Source organism: Pteropus alecto, unplaced genomic scaffold (genome assembly GCF_000325575.1).
Source record: "Pteropus alecto unplaced genomic scaffold, ASM32557v1 scaffold3, whole genome shotgun sequence".
Classification (NCBI taxonomy): domain Eukaryota; kingdom Metazoa; phylum Chordata; class Mammalia; order Chiroptera; family Pteropodidae; genus Pteropus; species Pteropus alecto.
In genome coordinates, this window is record NW_006442484.1 from 41,909,207 (window position 1) to 41,929,929 (window position 20,723).

The 20,723-nt window shown below is 44.0% G+C and overlaps 2 protein-coding genes across 2 annotated transcripts in view; both read left to right on the top strand.

Moving 5' to 3' along the window:
- ERICH2 (glutamate rich 2) overlaps positions 1–4,732 on the top strand; it is a 32,054-nt gene extending 27,322 nt beyond the window's left edge. Inside the window, exons 11-12 of the mRNA XM_006921180.3 lie at positions 3,812–3,883; positions 4,527–4,732. Of these exons, the coding sequence (XP_006921242.2) occupies positions 3,812–3,883; positions 4,527–4,645 (191 nt within the window). The 3' untranslated portion in view covers positions 4,646–4,732. The remainder of the gene's footprint in view (positions 1–3,811; positions 3,884–4,526) is intronic.
- A 13,982-nt stretch (positions 4,733–18,714) lies between these two features.
- The window catches only part of GAD1 (glutamate decarboxylase 1), a 35,732-nt gene continuing 33,723 nt past the window's right edge, over positions 18,715–20,723 (top strand). The window contains 1 exon segment of the mRNA XM_006921181.3: positions 18,715–18,796. Coding sequence (XP_006921243.1) covers positions 18,715–18,796 — 82 coding nt within the window.

A 20,723-nucleotide genomic window follows, 5' to 3' on the forward strand; every position in this document is an offset into this window, starting at 1 on the left:
TACAGGCACCATGATCCAGGGAGCCATTTGGGAAAGAGCACTGCTCTGCAGAGGAAGAAGAGGCTGATAAGAATCATGGAAGAAGAGGCCCAGAGATGGTTGATGCTGCTGCAAGTTCCTCTCTGTATTTAGAGCAACAAACAAAATAAATTTTTTTCATCTAGCAAGGACCCCAAAATATTATATGTAAATTCTTACAGTATAGATATTCCTTTGTCTGTTTTTCTCGTCTTCTAGCTCTTCTACAGACTCTTCTTTTCTCTCTGTATGTATTTATATCTTTATAAATTATATATGTGAACATAGGTTATACATTTGCATATTTGTATATGTATGTATTTAGCACTTACTAGGGGAGCATTCGTATTACACTGAATGCTTAAAATAATTCCGTGAGGCTGATATTATTAACCACACTTTCTAGATGAGGAAATTGAGGCTAGAAGCAAAGAGAACTAGTTCACACAAAGTCACAGAGCTACTAATTGGTAAAGTTAGGATTAGATCCCAGGTCTGGCTTGAAAGCCTAAGATTGTCTACTAATTTTCTATTTCTGTTTCGTCGTTTGATTAATAAGCATACACTTCTGGTCAAGCAGGCAGAGACTTGGAAAAGATATACTTTATGGATTAATCAGATTTGAAATGGCTTCTATTTCTATTAAATAATCCATCTTTGTCCCTCAGAAATGTTTTACAGATTCATTTTCGTTAACAGGCTTTAGGTTCCTGTTTTGTTTTCTTGCTGTCCAATCACAGTATAATTATTTATATCTTTGTTTAGCTGCAGGGCTGCCAACCTGGTGTCCCAGGTACTCATGGGTTCCTTTCTCTTTGTCCCACCTTTTAAAAATTTGTATTAGGTTCCCCCAAGATATTTTCTCTGTTGGTGAAGACTTAAATTTTATCTTTCTTCCACACTCTGTTTTTATATGGTCCTAATATTTCCTCAGCCATTTTTCTGCTGTCTCATGCAGAACTGATATCTCTGCTCCGTGCCATTTCCTGCCAGGCATTGGAGGCAGCCTAGAAAAGTGATTTTTAAGTGAGACTGAAAGTTAAGAGTCCCAGTTACTTATCTTAATTCATCTCATGAATGACTGTGAGATTTTGTGCCAATCAATCTTCTTATTTCTTGGTCTCTTCACCTGTAAGAAGGGAACTTGCAGCTTAGTCTTCTTAAGGCACCACTCTTCACAGGCAGCCCTAGGTCCAACACCAAAAAACATTTAGGCCTGGAAGACCTATTTTATCAATTATAATAATTGATAAAATAACCATAAGATTAATGGTTTAAAACCATAAGAATAATGGTTTAAAAACCAAAATGGTTCTTATCATTATAAGTCTAACACAAATTCAGATGTATCTTGAGAAAACATAGTTCCTGTAATGTTTATTTCTTTTTGAGTAAAATAATCACCCTTTCGTATTAGCCTAGAGTAATTAATTTTATCTAGGCAAAAAAAGGACTGCTTCCTACTCAGTTGTTTATGATCATTTATTCTATTTTTTAATGTTTTGAGGACTCCAGCTGTACCAGGCACACTAGGGATGTAAACAGTGAACAAGAATAACGTTCAGTCTACCATAGAATAGACTTCAATCTGAAGGACTCAGAGCCCCATAAGCAGAAGAATGACCCCCCCACCCCACTCCCCACCCCGGGCTCCCTGCCCCAGCCTTTAAGCCAGAAGAACAGAAGAAAGCATCCACTGAATGCCTAAGAAGGAACTAACCCTTTCTCTAGGCCCAGAACCATTCTGGGAAAACGAATAACAATCAATGTTTATTCAGAACTTAACGTGCACCGAGGACTGAACTAAGTACTTTACTTTTATTATCTCATCGATTTATTAAAATAGCCCAATATGGTTGATAGCATTATTGCTGATAAAGGAACTGAAGTACAGAAATAGTAAATACTCTCCCCAAGGTAACCCAGCTAGACAGTGGCGGAACCAGGATTCTCATTTGACAGTCTTCAAGGCTGGATTCTGCTTATGGGCCCAGGTTGGGAAATAACCCCCAGGACACCTACTGCACGTGCTACAGGCTTCTCTTACTTATTTACAAACCCTACTAGCCTGCCAGAGAGTAAGAAGAATTTTTGATTCATCATGTAGAATGGATACTGCTAGGCTAAGTTTCAAAGTGGATATCTTACTCTCACTCTGAAAATTGACAATTGCCAGTAGGTTTTGTTAAACCACGAGAGCAGCTGATGTCATCCTCCAGTCCCATGGAATAGCCCTAATTCCAATGTGGAATTCTCTAAACTGTATTCTAAGGAATATTCAAGATTTCTTAATAAATGTTCTACCAAAAAGATTCCATGGAAATAATTATTTGGGGAAACCATGTTTTCCTTATAAGATTTATAATAGTATGAGAATATTAATGGCTCTGTAAAATCTTACAGTTGCTTCTTAGTGTAAGCTTTACCTGAGCTACTTCATTTAACCTAGTTTCCCAAATACATATTAAAATCTTAAACTCATATCTCAGGAAGCAAGTTGGAGAAACCCTGCTCCAGAAAGAGGCTTAGCCTCAGAGAAAGATTTAGACTGCTAATGATAAGTGTATTTTGGTCCAAGTTAAAAATGTATAAAAAATTACTTTTATTAGAAACCGTAAAAGATATTTAAATACCTATAGGATCCTTAAAAGCAGCTTCTGAGTGAGTATACAGTCATGCTAAACCAGATTGATGGTAGATTGTTATGTTAGTGGATTAGGAAATGAAGACACCGGTTTGATGTGTTGGGATGAAAGCCATATGGGGTGAGGTCCTATGAGCCAATGGGGCCTAGTTGAACCATCTGCATGCAGTTCACTCATATCTTAGCCAGGCCAATAGCACACTTGATGTTTCAGTGCCCTCTGGGGGCCATCAAGATATCACACGAGTGTCACAACATTAAATGGACAATGCCAAATTATGAATACTCCTCAAGGCTGGTAGGAAGAAGGTAGAGAGAGGTCTGTAGAGCAAGATCTGAAAAAATAAATAGTCTAGAAAACTCTAGAACAAAAGGTGTAAATTTTTCTGGCCTCTAGGACTTTGGTACCATACCAATAAACCTAAAAAATATTCTATTGGTATGGTTCAAAGGAAAGATGACACATTCATATAAAGGATTAACAAAAAGGAGTAAATAGTGCTAAAAACAATGTGTCTGATGAAGAGGGAGAACACTGTTAGGTAGATGCTGACTGGGTTGTAAACTAGGGTAAAAGTTTTAAGGATGAAGAACAATAAGAAGTATCAATTTCCCTATTTGAAAGATGAGTTTTTAAAACTAGCATCTCTACCGTGGAAGAGTTTGCACTAAAGAAAAATAAGGAAGGGCGGAAACTCTGTTCCTTCTGTTCAGATGAGGTCTTTAGTAAAGGATGTCATGTAGACATGGGAAGAGAGGCAGTGAGATGAAGTGAGGGATTAACAGACCTCTAGGCACACATTCTTTTTAGCAGAGTCTTTTTTGCAGGATTTGGACCTTATTTGCAGAATGATTATAGTCAAAAATACCTTGGTTTCAGGATTATGAGGGATGCCTCATAGTAATAGACATTGCATTCTTTGGACAGGACGTAGACAATAAAATGAGGATTATTTGTCTCACAAAGCACCTAGTATAAGTAGAGAATTCTCTCTATTTGCAGTTAATATACCGATGGTATAATTGTTGGTGTTTATCGCTTTGTGCTTTTGCACTTACTCTGACTGACAGTTTCAATCTCATTCTGAGGAGCCTGTTTGCTGAAACAGTTTGAACATTAATAACATATGTTCTGTTGTTCATTTTCAGTCCTAATCTATGAACCAGAAAATCCTGAGGCCAAGGAGTTTTTCTCACTTATTGAAGAAATGTTGCTGATGGGTAAATTTAAAATTTTAAATTCCTTCTTTCTCATAGAACTATGAGCTGTCACTATTTAAAATCCCATTATCCCAGGAGATTGGTAAAGTACATCTTAAGGAAGCAGTTAAAAAGGGGCTAAATGGTTGTCTTGGATGGTTTGATAAAACCAGCTTGTCCTCCGTGGATGGTCACGAGGACTCCTTTCTCTGTGGGGTGGAACTGCCCAAATAAAGCAGGTTTCCTGGGCACAGGCATCACACACTGACAAGGTCTTCAGAGAGAATAGAATATGTTAATTGCCTCATGTATTAAAGGGACTACCCCACAATTCCAAGGAAAGCCAGCACCCTCTAAATTACCCTAAATCTCACTTACTCTTATTCTATTTAAGTAAGAATTATGTTGACAATAGTAAACATTTTATCGACCTAGTTTTAGATTTACTTTAAATCCACAAATATCTTTATGCCAGTAAGAATATATTCTTCTTCACATTACTACTTTAACTTCATATACAGTTAGCAAAGTTCAGTTCGGCTCAGTTCTCATGTTCCAAAAATATGCATTTCTTTGTAGAGGCAGAAGCAAGGAGAATTATGATTTTTAATAGAGTAGAAATGTTACGAAACATTTTAAGCAATTCTCTTCCTTTCTATGGCAGAGAAAGCTCAAAATCTTGAGGAAGATGATCAAGATAGTGAAGAAGAGAGTAGCGGTGAGAGTGAAGGAGAAAGCGAGGAGCTGAGTGAAGAAAGCTCGGATGAATGTGAAGACGAGTGATGAAAGGTGCTACTAGGGTTTTGTCTTCATGTAACTTTATTACTGTAAACCATTGAAATATAAAGAAAAGAGCTGCATTTTAGTCTACTTCTTTATTTGGTAGAGTTCTTTAATTTATGCATATTAGTTTAAACTCCTTAATATTTAAGTCTTAGCTTAATGTGAGTTACTCAGAGAGGAAAATAGTAATTGAAGACACTCACATAGCACTAACTATGTGTCAGGTATTGTTCTACACAGTCATTAATTTAATCCAACAAACCCATGAGGTACGTACTATTGTTGTCCCCATTAGACAGATGAGAAAACTGAGAGAGAGTGTGGATAATTTGCCCAACTTCATATACCTGTTGATTGATAGAGCCTGGATTTGTACATGGATGTTATGGCTCCAGAATATGTACTTTTAGCCCCTCCCATGACCACCTCTTTAGGTACTTTTATATCATTTATGTTTTTTATAGCATATATCAGTACCTGAAATTCTTATTTAATTACTTGCTCTTTTTTATCTTCTCCCTTCTCGTCAGAAAATGTAACCTTCATGAAGCAGGACTTTGTCTTTTTCACCATTATATCCCAAGGAACTGGACAAGTATCTGGCAAATAATGGGATATATAAACTGAACAAATGAAGTGAAAATTAATGAAAATGTTTACATTCTTTTATGAAATATTTACCCAACTTTATTATGCTTTTGATATATCAATCTACATTATTTTGCTGATTCTGTATTCCTTGATGAACTTCTGCCACCTTCAAATTAGGTTGTAAGGTAACTGAGGTAAAAATGAGGAAAGTATTTCTAAGTAATTTGTTTTTGAATGTGCCGATCTGATTTTGGGGTAGCCATTTTGAATTTTTATTCTTATATCAGCACAGTATCACATTATATATCCAAAATGTTTGCAGCAAAATTTATTATTTGGGTATTTTGTAGCTTGTTAACATTCAGAGGAAGAAATTCTGCACCATTGCATAGGAGTGGCTAAAAGAAATGAAAATGGGTATGTGTAATCTTCTAGGTACATAAATAGTCAGATAGCAGTGGAGGAAGTAGTCAGATAGCTGGCTGACACAGACCTCACGAGAGGCTTGTTCTTTTCATCTGTGGGGAATTCGTTATTCCTCCCACCGCAGGAAAACCACCATGCCGCAATCTGATGAAGCTTACCTGAGTATGGAGTTTCCTCCAATCAAGAAGTTCATAAAATAGCCTAAACTGATATCACAGACCAAATTAGTTACACCAATGAGATCTTAGTTTTCTTTTAAAGGAACAAGAAAGTTCTAAGGAAGAAACTCTTTTAATAAAAAGCCATGATATCATAGGCCATGCTATAGCTAACCCTAAGAATTTTTGAGCTTTGCTCATGCAGGTACCCCTCTCTTCCTAGGCTTCATCCTACTTGCTGTCCTTAATCAGTGTAACAGGGTGTTGGCATAACCTGACATAGTCATGTGTGTCTGTATGTAGTAATAATAGCTAAAAAATAATCTTCAAAATATTATTTTATTTAACTCACTGGCTTCTCACAATAGTTCTAAGAGCATGCTATTACTATACTTGTAAGTTACACAAATTGAATTTGGGATGCTTGGGGATATCCAAGAATAAATTAACTGAGGTACTGGAATTCAGATAAAGAAATTAAGAATTAGAGATGCTAGTTTATGTCCCAGCATGAGAGATCTCGTGAATCTTGAACACAGCTTTGCAGGCTGCTTCACACAGAGCTAAACTCTAGAAACTGTTTAATGACTCAGCAAACAAGTTGTATCTATGTAGTCAGTTGAGTTTCAGACCTTTGCCTTCTTTGAAACTCAATAACATGTTACAGTAGTGTGAAAGAACCAACATGGGAATGTGTGAGAATTCCACTTAATGGACTTAAGATGAGAACCCATTGAAATAGTTCCATCTATTTATTGACTAAATGTTTACTGAAGGCCTACTAGGTCTACAAAACCCAGTTCCTGCTCTTAAATAGCCCTGTTGTAGTTGAAATACAGGGTGATAAACACTGCCATAGAGGAAGTCCAGGGTGCTAAGGGAGCACACAGAGGGACACCTAACCCAGGCCAGGCATCCAGGGAAAGCATTCAGAAGGAAGTGAAGTCTAATCTGAGAAGGTAGAATGAGTGGAAATTAGCTACAAGAAGAGGATGTGGGGAAGAGTGTTCTATCAGTAGCTACATCCTGAGTCCAGAAAGTAAGTAAGGTTAGGTTGCAAAATGAAAATGAACCAGTTAGAAACAGATGAAGCTACAGTCATAAAAGGGCTGGATAATGAAGGATCATATAAGCCACGTTAAAGTTTGAACTTTATCCTTAGAGTAGTAGGAGGCCACTGAAGGATTTTAAGGAAAATAATGACTGTATTTTATAAATAGAATTCTAGTAGCCAGGTAGAAAAATGTTTTCGCCAACTACAGGTCATGATCCACTGGTCCGTAATGAAATCATTATAGTAAGTCACAAATTTGTGGGGTTTTAAAATTAAATTACATGGAATAGAAAATAGCACACATTGCAAAAGAGTACGGGATTTATGGTTTTGTGAAACATTTGGTTTGTGTATGTGTGTGTGTGTGTGAGAGAGAGAGAGAGTGTGTGTATGTGTCCTAGATCATAACGTGAGATGTATTTCTGCCTATGGATCTCAATTTTAAAAAATTTATATCTATCTATCTATCTATCTATACACACACACACACACACACACACACATATCTGAAAATGTAGAGAACAGAGTAAAATATAGAACTCCACTATTACATAATTCTAGCAGTTCAAAATTATAGCCTAGAAAAAGGCAGTAGCAGAGGGATGCAATGAAATGGAGGTGTTATTTTTGAAGTAAAAAGAACTGACAGGAATTGGTGATGAATTAAATGTGGGGAAGAGGTAGAGGTCAAGGATAACTCCCAGTTGGATAACTGGGTATATGGTGGTACCATCTGCTAAGAACAGGAACATGAAGATTTGTTGGAGATGTGGGCGGTTAACTTACACAAGTACGGGAAGTGTATTAGTTTTCTATGACTGCTGTAACAAATTGCAACAAATTTAGTGGCTTAAAACAACACGAATTTATTATCTTACAGTTCTGGAGGTCAGAAATCCAAAATAGGTCTCACTCAGCCAAAATCAAGGCGTCAACAAGACTGCATTCTTTCTGAGGGTTCTAGGGGAATCTGTTTCCTTGTCTTTTTCAACTTACAGAGAAAAAAATTCCTGCCTGCATGCCTGCCCTATTCCTCCATCTTCAAAACCAGCAATGTCTGAGACTTTCTCACATTGCAGTCTCTCTCGTTCTCTCTCCCCTGTGTCCTGATTTTTGTTAAATTAACATTTGTTAAGTAGAACCGTGGGGTGTTGGATGGTGAGCCATGGTTCAACAGAGACCCCAAATAAAAGTGAATGGAGAAGTTTATTACTCATAAGTCCTGGAGGAGGTATACCTTATGCCTGGGGAGGTCAGGTGCAGGCAGAGAGTGAGTGGCAGGACCTGAAGTACATGTCTTGATTAGGTCCGCAAGTAGAACTTTTGGAATTCCCAGGCTAGGGCCAGATAGGTCAACTCAAATACAAAAGATCAGAGTTTTGGTAAGCCCCATGAGGGTCTTTTCTAAGAGGAAGTACACAAGGGAAATAGTTGGGAAACACGAGAGACTGTTTATCACCAAGGACATTGTCAAGTCATATCAGAAACTTACTCCCTCTTCCACTTTTGAAGACATTTGTAATCACTTTGGGCCCATCTGGATAATCTAGGATAATCTTCCCTACCTTAAAGTCTGCTGATTAGCAACTTTAATTCTATCTGTAACCTTAATTGCCCTTTGCTATGTAACCTAACATATTTATGGCATCTGGGGGTTAAGACATAGACATCTTTGGGGGAGGGAGTATTATTCTACCTACCACAGGAAGTATTAGATGTTAGTTTTTTTGGAATTCATAGAATGGAGCTTAGAAGAGACCCTTTGGCTAGAGATAGATACCATAATTAGGAGTCATCAGTTTTAGACTCAACACATAACAGATATCTCTTTGTTTAGAGATGGTAATCTAAGATATGGCAGTGGTGGCCCACAGAGAAAGTGTAGTCTGGATAGAAGAGGACTGAAAATAGAATTATCTGAAATGATGAACAATATTTAAGTGGTGGTCCAAGAAAGAAAAATGCACAAAGGAGACTGAGAATAACAGCCAAGAAGAAAATCAGGAAAGTGAATATAGTGAATACCACTAGCTGTCTGCTCAGCATCCACCCCTCCCAGCTTCTTTGCCAAAAGAGCCCTGATTTTGTTCAGACATTCACTCCCCACATATACAGCCAGGGGACTCAGGAAGGACACTCAGCCAACCAGTACATGGCATTTCTCTGGTGACTTATTGTGTTCCACAGATGGACATGTGACCTACATTGGCCCAATCAGATCAAGGACTTTATTTCATGATTGGGAGGAGAGTTTCCTCCTGTAAATTTTTGAAAGTGGTGACAGGTATATAGGTAACCAATGTATAGAGCTTATTTGGCGAATCTTCATTCTTATTACCTTTTTTTGGACAACTGCACATGGGGACATTACCCATATATTTTTCATAGTTGATTAACTTTCATGAGTTCCTTTTGTGCTTTTTAAATACTTTAGCATGCTTCCTCTTCTACTCTGTAACAAGCTTTTGGTGTTTTACGCCCTCAGGTTCCCTAAGTGTATCTTCATCTCTAATAAAAATTATTCTAAAAGTCTTTCTATAGAAAGGATTATTTGAAAATGATCACTCTGTAAAGATGACGAATTTCAGTTCTCTGTCTACCACTGGATGGTGTATTAGAAGGAAAATCTCTTCCCCATCATAACAGGCATCAAATTCAGTTTCTTCCTGTTGGTATCAGAGGAACTCAACCACAGGTGGGGCAGAATACTTAAATCAGCTACCAACATCACCATCCTAAAGCTATGTTCTCTTAACTTGCAACCCACCAATGAAAGAAAATAAGAAAAAATATTGAAAACCATATGTACTAAATGGAATTAAAAGACTATTTTAAGGAACTTGTCTCAAACTAAAACTTTTACAACCTGTGAAAGCAGTGGTTTGAATAATGTAACTGACTACTCTCTTTTAGGCTAATTGAGGTCTCCTAGGGGCTCCAACTTTTGGGGACTTATTTCTTCCTTCTCTACATTTTCTCATCTGAATCCAGATGTGGAAAAGAAACTGATGCAAAATGACTGCCTACACTTATCCTGCAGTTGCTAGGTGCCTTCTAGATGGTCAGCTAAAGAGTTTAGGAATATTTTATCTGTTTAGCTGCACAAAATAAAAACCAGCAAAATATGCATTGGCTGGTTATAGTGTTCCAGGAATCATTCTGTGCCGGGTCAGTTTAAAAAAAAAAATTCCTGCCCTCATGGAGCTTACATTTTAATGAGAAGAAAGAAGCAATAAATAAAATATACAGTATGTCAACTGATATAAAAAGTATTATAGGAAGAAAAAACGGGAGGGACAGGGAGGACTATGGGGGGGATGGGCAGGAGAGAATTGCAATTTTAAATAGAAGTCTAAAGCAAGGTCTTACTGAGAAAATAACATTGAACATTTGAGCAAAGACCAGAATAAGGAGGAACAAATCCTATGAGTACTTGGGGAAGAGCTTTTCTCTCCAAGCAAAGGAACAGTAATTGCAAAGTCTCCACAGTGGGAGCATGCCTAGAATGTTCAAGAAACAGCAAGAAGGCCAGCGTCCCTGGGGCAGAATGAAGACTTTGTCACAAAACTGGCTCCCTTTTACTTCTCAGGTGAGTCTGAATATCCCATCAGAAAGTTTTCTCTAGGAATCAAAACTTCTCTGGGTTAAAAAACCTCTAAATCACTAAAGGGAGGGGCCTCAAGTCCATGTCGGGGGATGATCAAGCTCTACTGGAACAAATGGGCAACAAAAACACATTAGACTTAGCTTATACATCCAAGGAGAAAACATTTAAGTGGATCAAAATCATGATTGACTAAAGAGGAGGAACAGGAGCAAGAATTAACATTTATTAAACATCATAAACCAGGCACAGTCGAACTTGCTGAGTTTTATGGGCATCAAATAAGATAGCCCACAGAGCTGATATTAGCCCTCATTTTACTGATGTGAAAATTTAGACTGAGAACAGTTAAATAATAGGTGATAAGTAGAATTGAGATTTGAATTTGAGTAACTTTAAAATTTTTGCCTTTACTCCTGTAACAAGCTGCCTGGAAGACCTCAAGAGGCCCTCGAAAGGGGTCCTTAGTATTCACAATAGAGAAAATTCCCCAGTGAGAAAAGTCACAAACACTATCACAAAATAATTATTTTAGATGAATGAAGCCTTACCTGGTCTCATCTGATACCCTACCCCTCTCATTAGGGGAGTCCAGAGAGATTAAGTGATTTTCCAAGGTCAAATGGTTATTATGTGGCAGAGCTAGGAGACCTCACAGAGCAGTGTACAGGGAACTGGGACTGAAGGAAGAAGAGTTTTCAGCTCACTTCTCACTGTGTGGTCTGGGAAGTCCTGAAACCTCTGGACTTCAGTTGCTTCATCAGCAAAATAGAGGTGATAGTTAAATTTAGAATTCATACTATAAACCAAATAATTTCCATGTCATGTTTCTAAAATGAGAGAGACAGAGAAAGATCTGTCTCTAATGTACCCCACTCACCAACATCACCACCACCATTAGGCCAAACTGGACAATTCTGGGCAGCCTATGCCAAAACATTTCTCTGCCACAAAAGTGATGCAAAACACATCAACCCAAAACTCGTGGGTTTGCAGTTCAGCTCCATTCCAGTAGCCAGAGCAAATCACATGGCCAAGCCCCACATCAAGGGGTAGGGGTTGGGAGAAGTGGAGTATACAGTCCTAGAGAAGAGGAAAAGAAGTTTTACCCTTTCAAATCTCCCCATGCTCCCATGCTTGTTTGTGGCTTGCCCCTGACTATGAAGTTGAGACAAGGTGCCTATAGCCTCAAGATATTGATAACCCTTACATTTAAGGGTTGCTTGAGATTTCAGGTTGTGCAGATCGAAAGGATCCCTCACTCACCCAAAGACAAAGAAAGAAGGACCTCAGCCTTGCAGCTGGGAGTAAGATAAAGAGAATGAACTCCAGGTGACTGCTTTGGGAAAACCCACGGCACAGATTTGCAGATGATTCAAGTGAGAACTAGGTGTAAATAAATTCCAGTGTGCTCTTATATGTAAATCCTTAACATGAAGGGGACTGAGCTAGAGCAGCAATGATGAATTCCCTCCCTTTACGGTTCCAGTTTCTCCCTTCAGTAACTGGCCAAGATTAAAGAATGAACCCAATATGAAATAGAAGTTTATCAGATTCTCCACAACTGAGAACTTCCTCAAATCACAGTCTCAGATATCTAAGTCTGAAACAAGGGCTAAATGCCTGTTATTTAAAAGTAGTTAAGAGCTTTTACACTGAAAGAAATGGATAAAATATTACTATACCTAGTTATGCCATTTCATACTGTATCGCTTAAAAGCATCTCATGGGAAATCATTTTGCATTCCACTTTTGAGAAAAGACTGATTTTGCTTTGGTTTTTATTGAGGAAGACTTGAAAAGAGATATATCCTCAGAGCTCTCTGTCAGAATTGCAAACCAGATCTGTTGTTGCCTTAGTATCCAATTTTCCAGTGAAACACCTTGCCTAATATCAGAATTAACTTCCTAAGGCTGCTTTTGAGGACCAGCTCTGTGGGAAACGGATACTCTTCATCCCCTTCTCTTTCACCAAAGGGACAGGGACTCTGAATTTTCAGGCCACTTCTCCCAGCATCTTGCAGCATTAAAAGGGGCCCTGCTTTGTAAAATACGGCTGGGGATGAGTGTGAACTGGAAAGGGTCTGCAGTTTTTCTTGAAGAACTGCTCCCTGTGGGGCGCGTTGTTTCTCCTCAGAAATTGTAATCTATCGCCACCTGGTGGTCCTCTTGTCTTCACGTTTGGAATAGCAAGAATTGCGTGTCTTAAGATTTGTACAAGGATTTGCCCAAAAACAAATCACTCTGTCCTCCTTGATTAATTTCTTTAATATTGGAATGTTTTCATCTTCTGACTATCAAGAGGGAAGGGACCAGTTGACTATTATCTGAGCAAGTCAACGCTCTTTGGGAGAAAAGGTTATAATTTCCGGAGTCTTCTCCAGTGTTCAGGCTGGAATTCTGCCTCTCTCGCCACCCATTTAACCCTTTCCTGTCTCCCAGGAGAGTGTAGTGTGGTCTGTTAGGGTAGGGGTGTCGATTTAGCTATGGTCCTCAAAGTCCAGAATGATTTAGAGAACTACCTTTAAAGTACATAAACACACCGAATAGACCTTAGCTCTGACCTCGGAAAAACCGTGTAAGGATAAAAACGCCTCCCATAGTCCTGGTCTCGGTAGACAGACGTTTAAAACGGTAGCACTGCCATTGCCCTCCCCCTCCCCCCGCTCTTTTTTGGTCATAAATTAGATACTTAAAATAGACCTTAAAAGAGCCAGCTGAAATGAACCAACACTGTGCCTCTAAATTGCCTTTCCTGGAAGCTAAACGTGCTAAATACGTCAAAAAAATAAATAAATAAAAGATTGACGTTTCGGATTTACTCACCTTGACGTGGACCATATTTTACGCATAAAAATCTCCACCGCACCCCGTGTGGGCGCCCCTTCTACGCCTTACTCTCCTCCCACCCACTTCCTTTTTCTTTTGCAGAAAGGTTGGGCTGGGCTCCAAATCCGGTTGAAATCTCTTTAAACCTCCCAGGGAAAGGGCATTGTGGGCGGAGGGTCGTGTTCCCAAGTTCCAGCCAACGTTGACCTAAACGAAGGTTGTTCTGGAGGACAAGATCGAGTAGCCAAGGCTGCAGGCTCGCAAACCCATAAGAGAGTCTGGAGGGGTCGCACTCGCCCACTCCTGCCTCTGGGAGTCGCGTTCCCATTTCTTCAAAGCTCTAAACCTTAGATCAAATGAAAACGAAACAGCTGGGCGGATACCACTCCCTTCCGGGCCATCCCTCACCACCGGTTCGAGTCCCTAGAGAGGATATCTTTTTCCACCCCCATTGTCCAAAACATCTTCCCACCATACTAATAAAAGATAAAAAGAAGAGTGGAAAACACAAACAAAAATAGATATTCCAAATGTTCTGAAAAGCCAAAAGACGACCACAACCACCCTCCTTGCGATCTCGAATCGGCGAGGAGCAAAGGGGAGTGAAATACCTCACCACCACTTCCACTGTCACCAACAAGGGAAAACACACAGCAGTTACTGCCTGGAGAGAAGCGGGCGGGATCGAGCAGGGTGGGTTGACCAAGTGCTGAAGACAAGCGGAAGAAAGGGAGGCTTGCGGATCCTTGTCGTGGGCGCTGTCCTTGGTGCTGAAAGCTGGGCCCTCCCTCTGAACTTGACGTGCTGCACCTGGATGGAATTCCAGACTTTTATTTCGCTTCCTTACCATCTCCGCTGAAACCAAGATTCTGGGTGGAACGAGAGAGAATTGCAAAATAAATCAAAGTTATTAAGTCCCCAAGTCTGTTGCTCCCCCCGCCTAACTGAAATGTCAACTCCATGAGTGCAGGGATAAATAAGTGCTGGGACAGTGTAAGTTCCATGAGAACAATGCTTGTCTCATAGTAAGTGATTAATAAATATTCGTTTAATTAACTAATTACGGATATTACACATGTTTAAGTTAAGGACAAGCCTTCATTTCTCCCCTCCCTCTCCATAAAGGAGAAAGGGAGAAATGTCCTCACAGCTGGACCTACTCAGTTTTCATTTGTGATACCTAATCTTGTAGTTTTGTAGGAGAGTTCTCTCCAAAGAGATAATTTCTTGGCTAAAACGTTAGGGGTGAGCGGTTTGGAAACTGCTGTCAGAAGAGGGAGTGGTTGTAAATTTCTCAATCTGATGCCACAGGTGAAGGTAAACGAATCTTCCTTTCTCGAAAATCTTGGGTCTTGGAAGAAGGTCGAGGATACAGAGGGGGAGCGGTTATCTTCCCGGGACAGCGGACCCAGAGGGGCACTGGGATTTGTTGCTCCCTCCAGCCTGCCTCCTTGCCCCTCGCGTCGTGAATGATTTAGCACTGGCACCGGGCTCCCTGATTGGTGCAATCGTCTCTTCTAGGGAGGCTCGAGGAGGGGGAGTGAACAGAATTCTGAGCTTCACCTCGTAGTAAACAGCGCATTTCAAGCGTGGCGGAGAAGCTTCGAAGTGTGCGGTTCCAAGGGACGTTCACGCGCGGAGTGGGCTCGCCCACCGTGTCCAGCCTCAAGCTCTGGCCTGGAGCTGCGATTACCCCAGGCCCGCCGTTCAGGATGCTTTTGTGTCCTTAAAAAGTACGCGAATTTTTATTGTAAGGTGGGGAGAGGGCGACAGTATTTTCTTTAGTATCAAGGGCAACGCGGTTATTTCAAACCTCACAGCGAGATCCCGCTTAACTGTCGGACTATATCTCCTCAGGGCGAATCTTGAAACTCCCTTATGGAATTTCCAATGATTTGTAAGATTTTCGGCATTTCCACTGTGTCGTGGTGAAAGGCGATAAGACATTGAGAGAGAAGGGGCGGGCCTTGGGTGGACTAGCAAGGCCGCAGACAAGTCCATAAATAACCCTTGCCTGCTGCACCCAACAGGGGAAAAAATGAAAAATGAGTAAAGGAATCACTGTTACACGGTGTCGTCCAGACACACACAAAAATCAACTTTGTTTTGCCTTAAAGTAAAAGAAGCTGAGGTAGAGAAAAAAGGAGAACAAAATTTAGCCACGGGGGTGGCTGAGAGGTAGCTTGAACAGGCTGAAGAGTTACAGACCCCGCCGCTCCAGGTGTAGGTTCTGGCGCACCAGGAAAGACCCGACTAACACAATGCCTCTGGTCTCTGAGCGCCTGGCGCCCTCTGGTGGAAATTTTTCCGTAACGTCATTTGGTGGTAAGGGGCTTTCTGAACGCGGCAGTTCATTAAATATGCTTAAATACTGCATAAGGAGAATCCTTAAAAAGTAAGGGCCCCTCCGTACACACACACACACACACACACCCCACCGTGGCCACTTCTGTGCCTGGGTTCCCCACGTGTGTAAAGCAGAGCTCGTGTACGTTATTAACCTTCAGATGTGATCAATCAGGATTCCTTCTTTCCCCATCATTAAGAGGACCAAAGACAGTGAGGAATAGAGTGAAGAAATAAAATAGAGTCACTAAAGTCAAGCTGCTAATTTACTAAAATCAAGCAGGTTGAGGAATGAGGAAACAATTCTTTTCTTGTTTTAACTAGCCTGGGAACTTAAACTTTTTAACTTTTCAGTCTTGCCTCAATGCCTGGCTACACATCAAATCTGCAGATAACCTCTGGTTATCTCTCGAAGGACTAAAGAAAGAATGTTCAGGTATCCAGACCACCGGACATCCATTATGCAGACCATCCTTCATCTAGAGGATTACCTTCGCGGACCAACCTAGAGGCTAAGAATGCAAGGACTGATTCTCTTCAAGATTTTATACTGTAAGAACCTTCAGCTTATCTTTCTTCTTGGGAACACTTTGGGTTTTGCCTAGTTGTGTTTCCAGTTTGTAAACTCTAAGACCCTTGAATGAATCTTTATTATTTATTTCTAACCAAAGCCTCCTGATTTACTTACATTAGGTGGACACTAGAAGGAAGCTCAAAGTAGGTGGAAAACGAGATCCTTTTCTCTGCTGTGGTAATTGGTAGCTGCGCTCAAGTGAGGTACCTTGGGGAGGCCTCAAGCTGGAAGAGCAAACTGAAGTGAAAAGGAGATGGAGATTCCTCCAAGGGTCTGAGTGTCCCCCCTCATTTCTGTCTCGGAGCTTTTACAACAATCCTGGCTCAGTGGGGAGCCAGCGAGGACACAGAGCGAGCTTTCGCTCAAGGAAGCATGGCAGGGTCGCAGACCTGGGGGAACAGAGGGGAAAGAAATTGAGGCAAAGTCACTGTTCTCGTCATCTCGAAGATATGGGGGTGGGGTGAGGAAAGGGATGGAAAAGTGCTCAACGAAGCAGAATTCTTCATAGGAATTATCTTTTCCCTAGTCTTACCCGACACTGCCTATTTCAAAAAATAGAGCGTGTTGAGTACGTTCTGGATTACTCATAGGGCCTCTTTTTTTTTTTTTTTTTTTTCCGGGCGCAAAACCGTGATCTGGATTTATAATCTCCGTATAAAGCTCCAGAGGCGGTCAGGCACCTGCAAAGGAGCCCCGTCGCTCTGCCGACAAGCTGCCCCCGCGAGCAGCGGCCTCGTGATTCCCCCTCCCAGCGAGGCCCGCCTCCCCACTCCGCCTCCGCCTCCCCCAAAGCCAAGCAGCCACCTCTCCCGGTCTCTTCTCCTCCCGGCGCTCGCGTACGGGACGGCTAGTGAGAGTGAGGCGACAGCTGGAGGTGACGCCGGGCAAATTAAGCCTGTAGGGCCGGCCCACCCAGATAGCTGGGCGCTGCGCAGAGGAGCGGCAGGAGCGCTCGGCTTGCTTTCGCTCAGCCAAGGTGGGTAAGCGCGCGGCCTCACGCACTTCCCAGTGCCCAGCCTCGGCTGTTCAGCTGGTTCTTCACCCGCGGTTTCTCCGCCAACCCCCACCCTGGGCGTCCTCCATCTACCCTCTGCAGCCCAGTGCTTCCCGCCCGCCAGTCCTGGCCCTACGCTGGTGCGAGGCGCAGAGACCCCCGCCCTCTGCACTCATCCTATCCCCACCAGCGATATTCACGCCCCGGGGATGCACAGAGGCTGAGGCTCGTGCAGAAGTGGATAGAGAGGGATTTTTCCCCCTGGGCTTCCCAGCTGCGAGCGTCCGTCCCACCTGAGGGCTCCAGGGCAGCAGCAGCCGAAAGCGCTACTCGGAGTGGTAACCTGTTACTTCCCCCAGAAGACGCGGTCTACTCGCTGTCTGCGTTGCTGTGCGAGTGCGCGCACCGGGCTAAGTGTGGGGTTCAAGGGAGGGTGGGGAAGTGGTGGACGCCGGGCGCTACTCTGCGGATTCTGAGATCTACCCAGATTCGCCCGCACTCTCTCCGTCCCCGGGCCTTCGGACGCCATCGCGCCAACGCCGAGCGCTGATCAAAGGCGCCGCGCACCAATTCCAGTCTGCCGCCTCCCGCGCGCTGGGCGCAAGTTCGTTTCCCCGGTGACGTTCCCCTTCCTCGCCTCCCTCACCCTTTCCGCGTCTGTGCGGTGAGAAATCCGGGGACCTCAGAGAGTTGGGTGGAGGGAAAACAGAAACCTGGACCGAGCCTCGTCCCAGGCTTCGAGATGGCTCAAAGCGGGGTGGGACAAGAGGGAGCAAGCGAGGTTGCGACCCGCTGCTTCATGGCTGTCTGGAGTGCAAGGTGACTGTAGTTCTTCCCCAGCCAAGTCCGATGGAGATTGTAAAGACCTGGACTCTTTACTCCTCTCACCTTGTCTCACCAAAGTCCTCGGTCTCCAGAGCAGTTAGCCTCCTTCTTTCCAAGGAATTAGCCAGACACAACAACGGGAACCAGACACCGAACCAGACGTGCCCGCCCAGTGCGCCCTCCCCCCCGTCTACCCGCCCGCCGGCTGCTGAGAGCCCAATGGGGCTTGTCGCTGCTAGGCTGGGAAATCACGCACTGAGCCTCCCTTGCCCTCCTAGCCCAGTCCCCCCGCACCCCTGCGTCCTGCACTGGCCTTGGGCTCCTCTCGTCTCAGCGCTGCGCTCCAGGTCGCCCCGCTGCTCCGCCTGACTGGAGAGCCGCCCGGGGCTACGTTGCCGGCGCCGGAGTCTCGCAGCTCACGCGCACGTCTCCACTCCCCCACCCCCCGCCGCGCACCCCGACCCAGCGAGCTAGGTGCCCTTCCTCCCGCCTCTTTCTCCCGAGCCCGGACTTCAGGAGCAGCGTCTGCGCTTCGGGTCACTCAGTAGCTTCCGCACGCCGGACCCCGGAAGCCCTCCCCGCACAGCTATCGCTTCTCTTTACAGCCTGTTCCTGCGCCTGACTAGCTGAGAACCCCAGACAGTAGAGGCCCCGGGACGACCGAGCTGATGGCGTCTTCGACCCCTTCTTCGTCCGCAACCTCCTCGAACGCGGGAGCGGATCCCAATACTACCAACCTGCGCCCCACAAGTAGGTCCTGCCCCAGTTTCCTATCAAATCGACTGCAAGGAAGACGGGGACACTGGGACATGAGGAGGCGGAAAAGGAAGGGGGAGCGCAGAGATGATGGAGGCTGGAAAGAAATGGGGCCCTGACCCGGTCCGGGCCAGAGGTCATTCGACTGACAGGGATGCTAGGTGATTTGGAGGCGCTGGAGAGTGGGAACCACGCAGGGTCGTGGATGGTAGCGATCCTTGAGGGCTTCGCTGCGGGAGAGGAAGGGGCGGCAAGAATGTTGCTTTTGTTGTATTGTGTGTGGTTTCTTTGCTCCGTGGGACGTCGGGGGGTCAGGGTTGGGCGCGGTGTGGGGAGCCGGGAGTCTCAGCTGAAATCGAGTTTTCTGTCTGCTGCTTTCGTTGAGCCGAGATCTGACCCCCCCTCCTCCTTTCCCCCTGCTCTGTGCTCGAAGTCTATAATCAGCGGAAATTTCGACGTTAATTGCAGCTTTTAGAAAACTCGGGGTCCCTAATTGCTCCAAATTTGCTTCGAGCTATTGACGAGTGAGGGAGAAGGCAGGGACGAAAAAGGTGCATAAAACCGTTTGAAGTTGAGCCTCAATATTTTAGACCATTAATTACATCTCAGACACAAAAAAAGGAAAGGGACAGGCAGAATCCTGAGTGGCGAGAGGTGGGGAACCAGGAGGAGGCCAGGGCGGGAGGAGAGAGCACTCCTCTCTTTTCTCCCGAGCAGGAGACCTGTCAGCTACTGACACGCCTGTAAGAAAAGGGGAACAGATAAAGGATGGAGGGGTTAGGGAGGAGATTTATGCTTCCCTGCCCCTAGCTCAGAGCGCCCCTCAACCCATTACAGAAATCTGTCTTTAATTCAGATTGATTCCCTACCTTTCCGTTGAGGCATGGGGATGAGAGAATTTTCTTTTTCCATTTTTGCTTGAAATGTGCCTCCTCCCAAATCTATCAGCTCCAGATAGTAACAGCCCTAAAATTTCTATATAAGAGGGGCTTAGGAATGACCGTGTGGTTAGGAGGGCTTTTTGCTGTGCTTTTACGGCGTTTTCTATAAGCTTGAGAAAAAGTCGATTGTTTCCAGCAACGAAGATGGGGGATGTTATGGGGTAAGCCTCCTTTCCAACCACTGGCTTCCGGGGCTGGAGACCCGTGTCTTAAGTCCTTAGGCTGCGTTCTAGTTCATTTTGCAGTTCCCTCTCCTCACCCCCTCGCCCAAGCGAGCTACAACTACCCACACAATGAAGAGGGGCTTGGGAGAGCCACCACCTCTGATGGCACGTGAGCCGGGCACTGGTGGCCAAGCTGGCCGGAGCAGGCTGGAAGGAACGCGAGGCCTGCGTGCCTTTGTCTCTTTCTCTGGCCTTGATGGATTCCCTTTTCAGTCCTCTCCATATTTCCCGCCCCTTTTTGCTGCCTGTCGAAACTGGGCAGCCTTTGTGTTCACCCACCTTTGAGTCCTGCTCCTCCACCGCCAACCCGCGCTCCTGCTTCCCCGCCGCAGCCCGAGGTAGAGCGCATGTGCCCAGCCCCGGGTCTGAGACCAAATAAAGGCGCCGTCGCACATGGTCTGGTACGATAGGAAGCCGCCAAGGCAGAGGAAAGACAGTTGAGGATCCGGCTGGGAAAGAGCATGCGGCCCCTGTCCCGAGAAGGCCGGCGCCCGTCCTCAACAGTCCAGCTGCGGCGTGAGCATCCCAGGCTGCACGCGCACGCTGGGGCTCTCTACCCACGCTCTCCCTCGGTTGCAGACACAGTCTCGCCTGCCCAGGTGGCTCCGCTTCTCTGCTCCTGCAAGATCTTCTGCGAGGTGGCCTTGCTTAATCTGCATAACCGTATTCGGCCCCTTGCTCCAGCAACCCTTTCTCTTGCTCCCCCTCCCCCATGGCTACATCACAGGGGTTCTCTCAGTTCCTCTCCCCATCTCT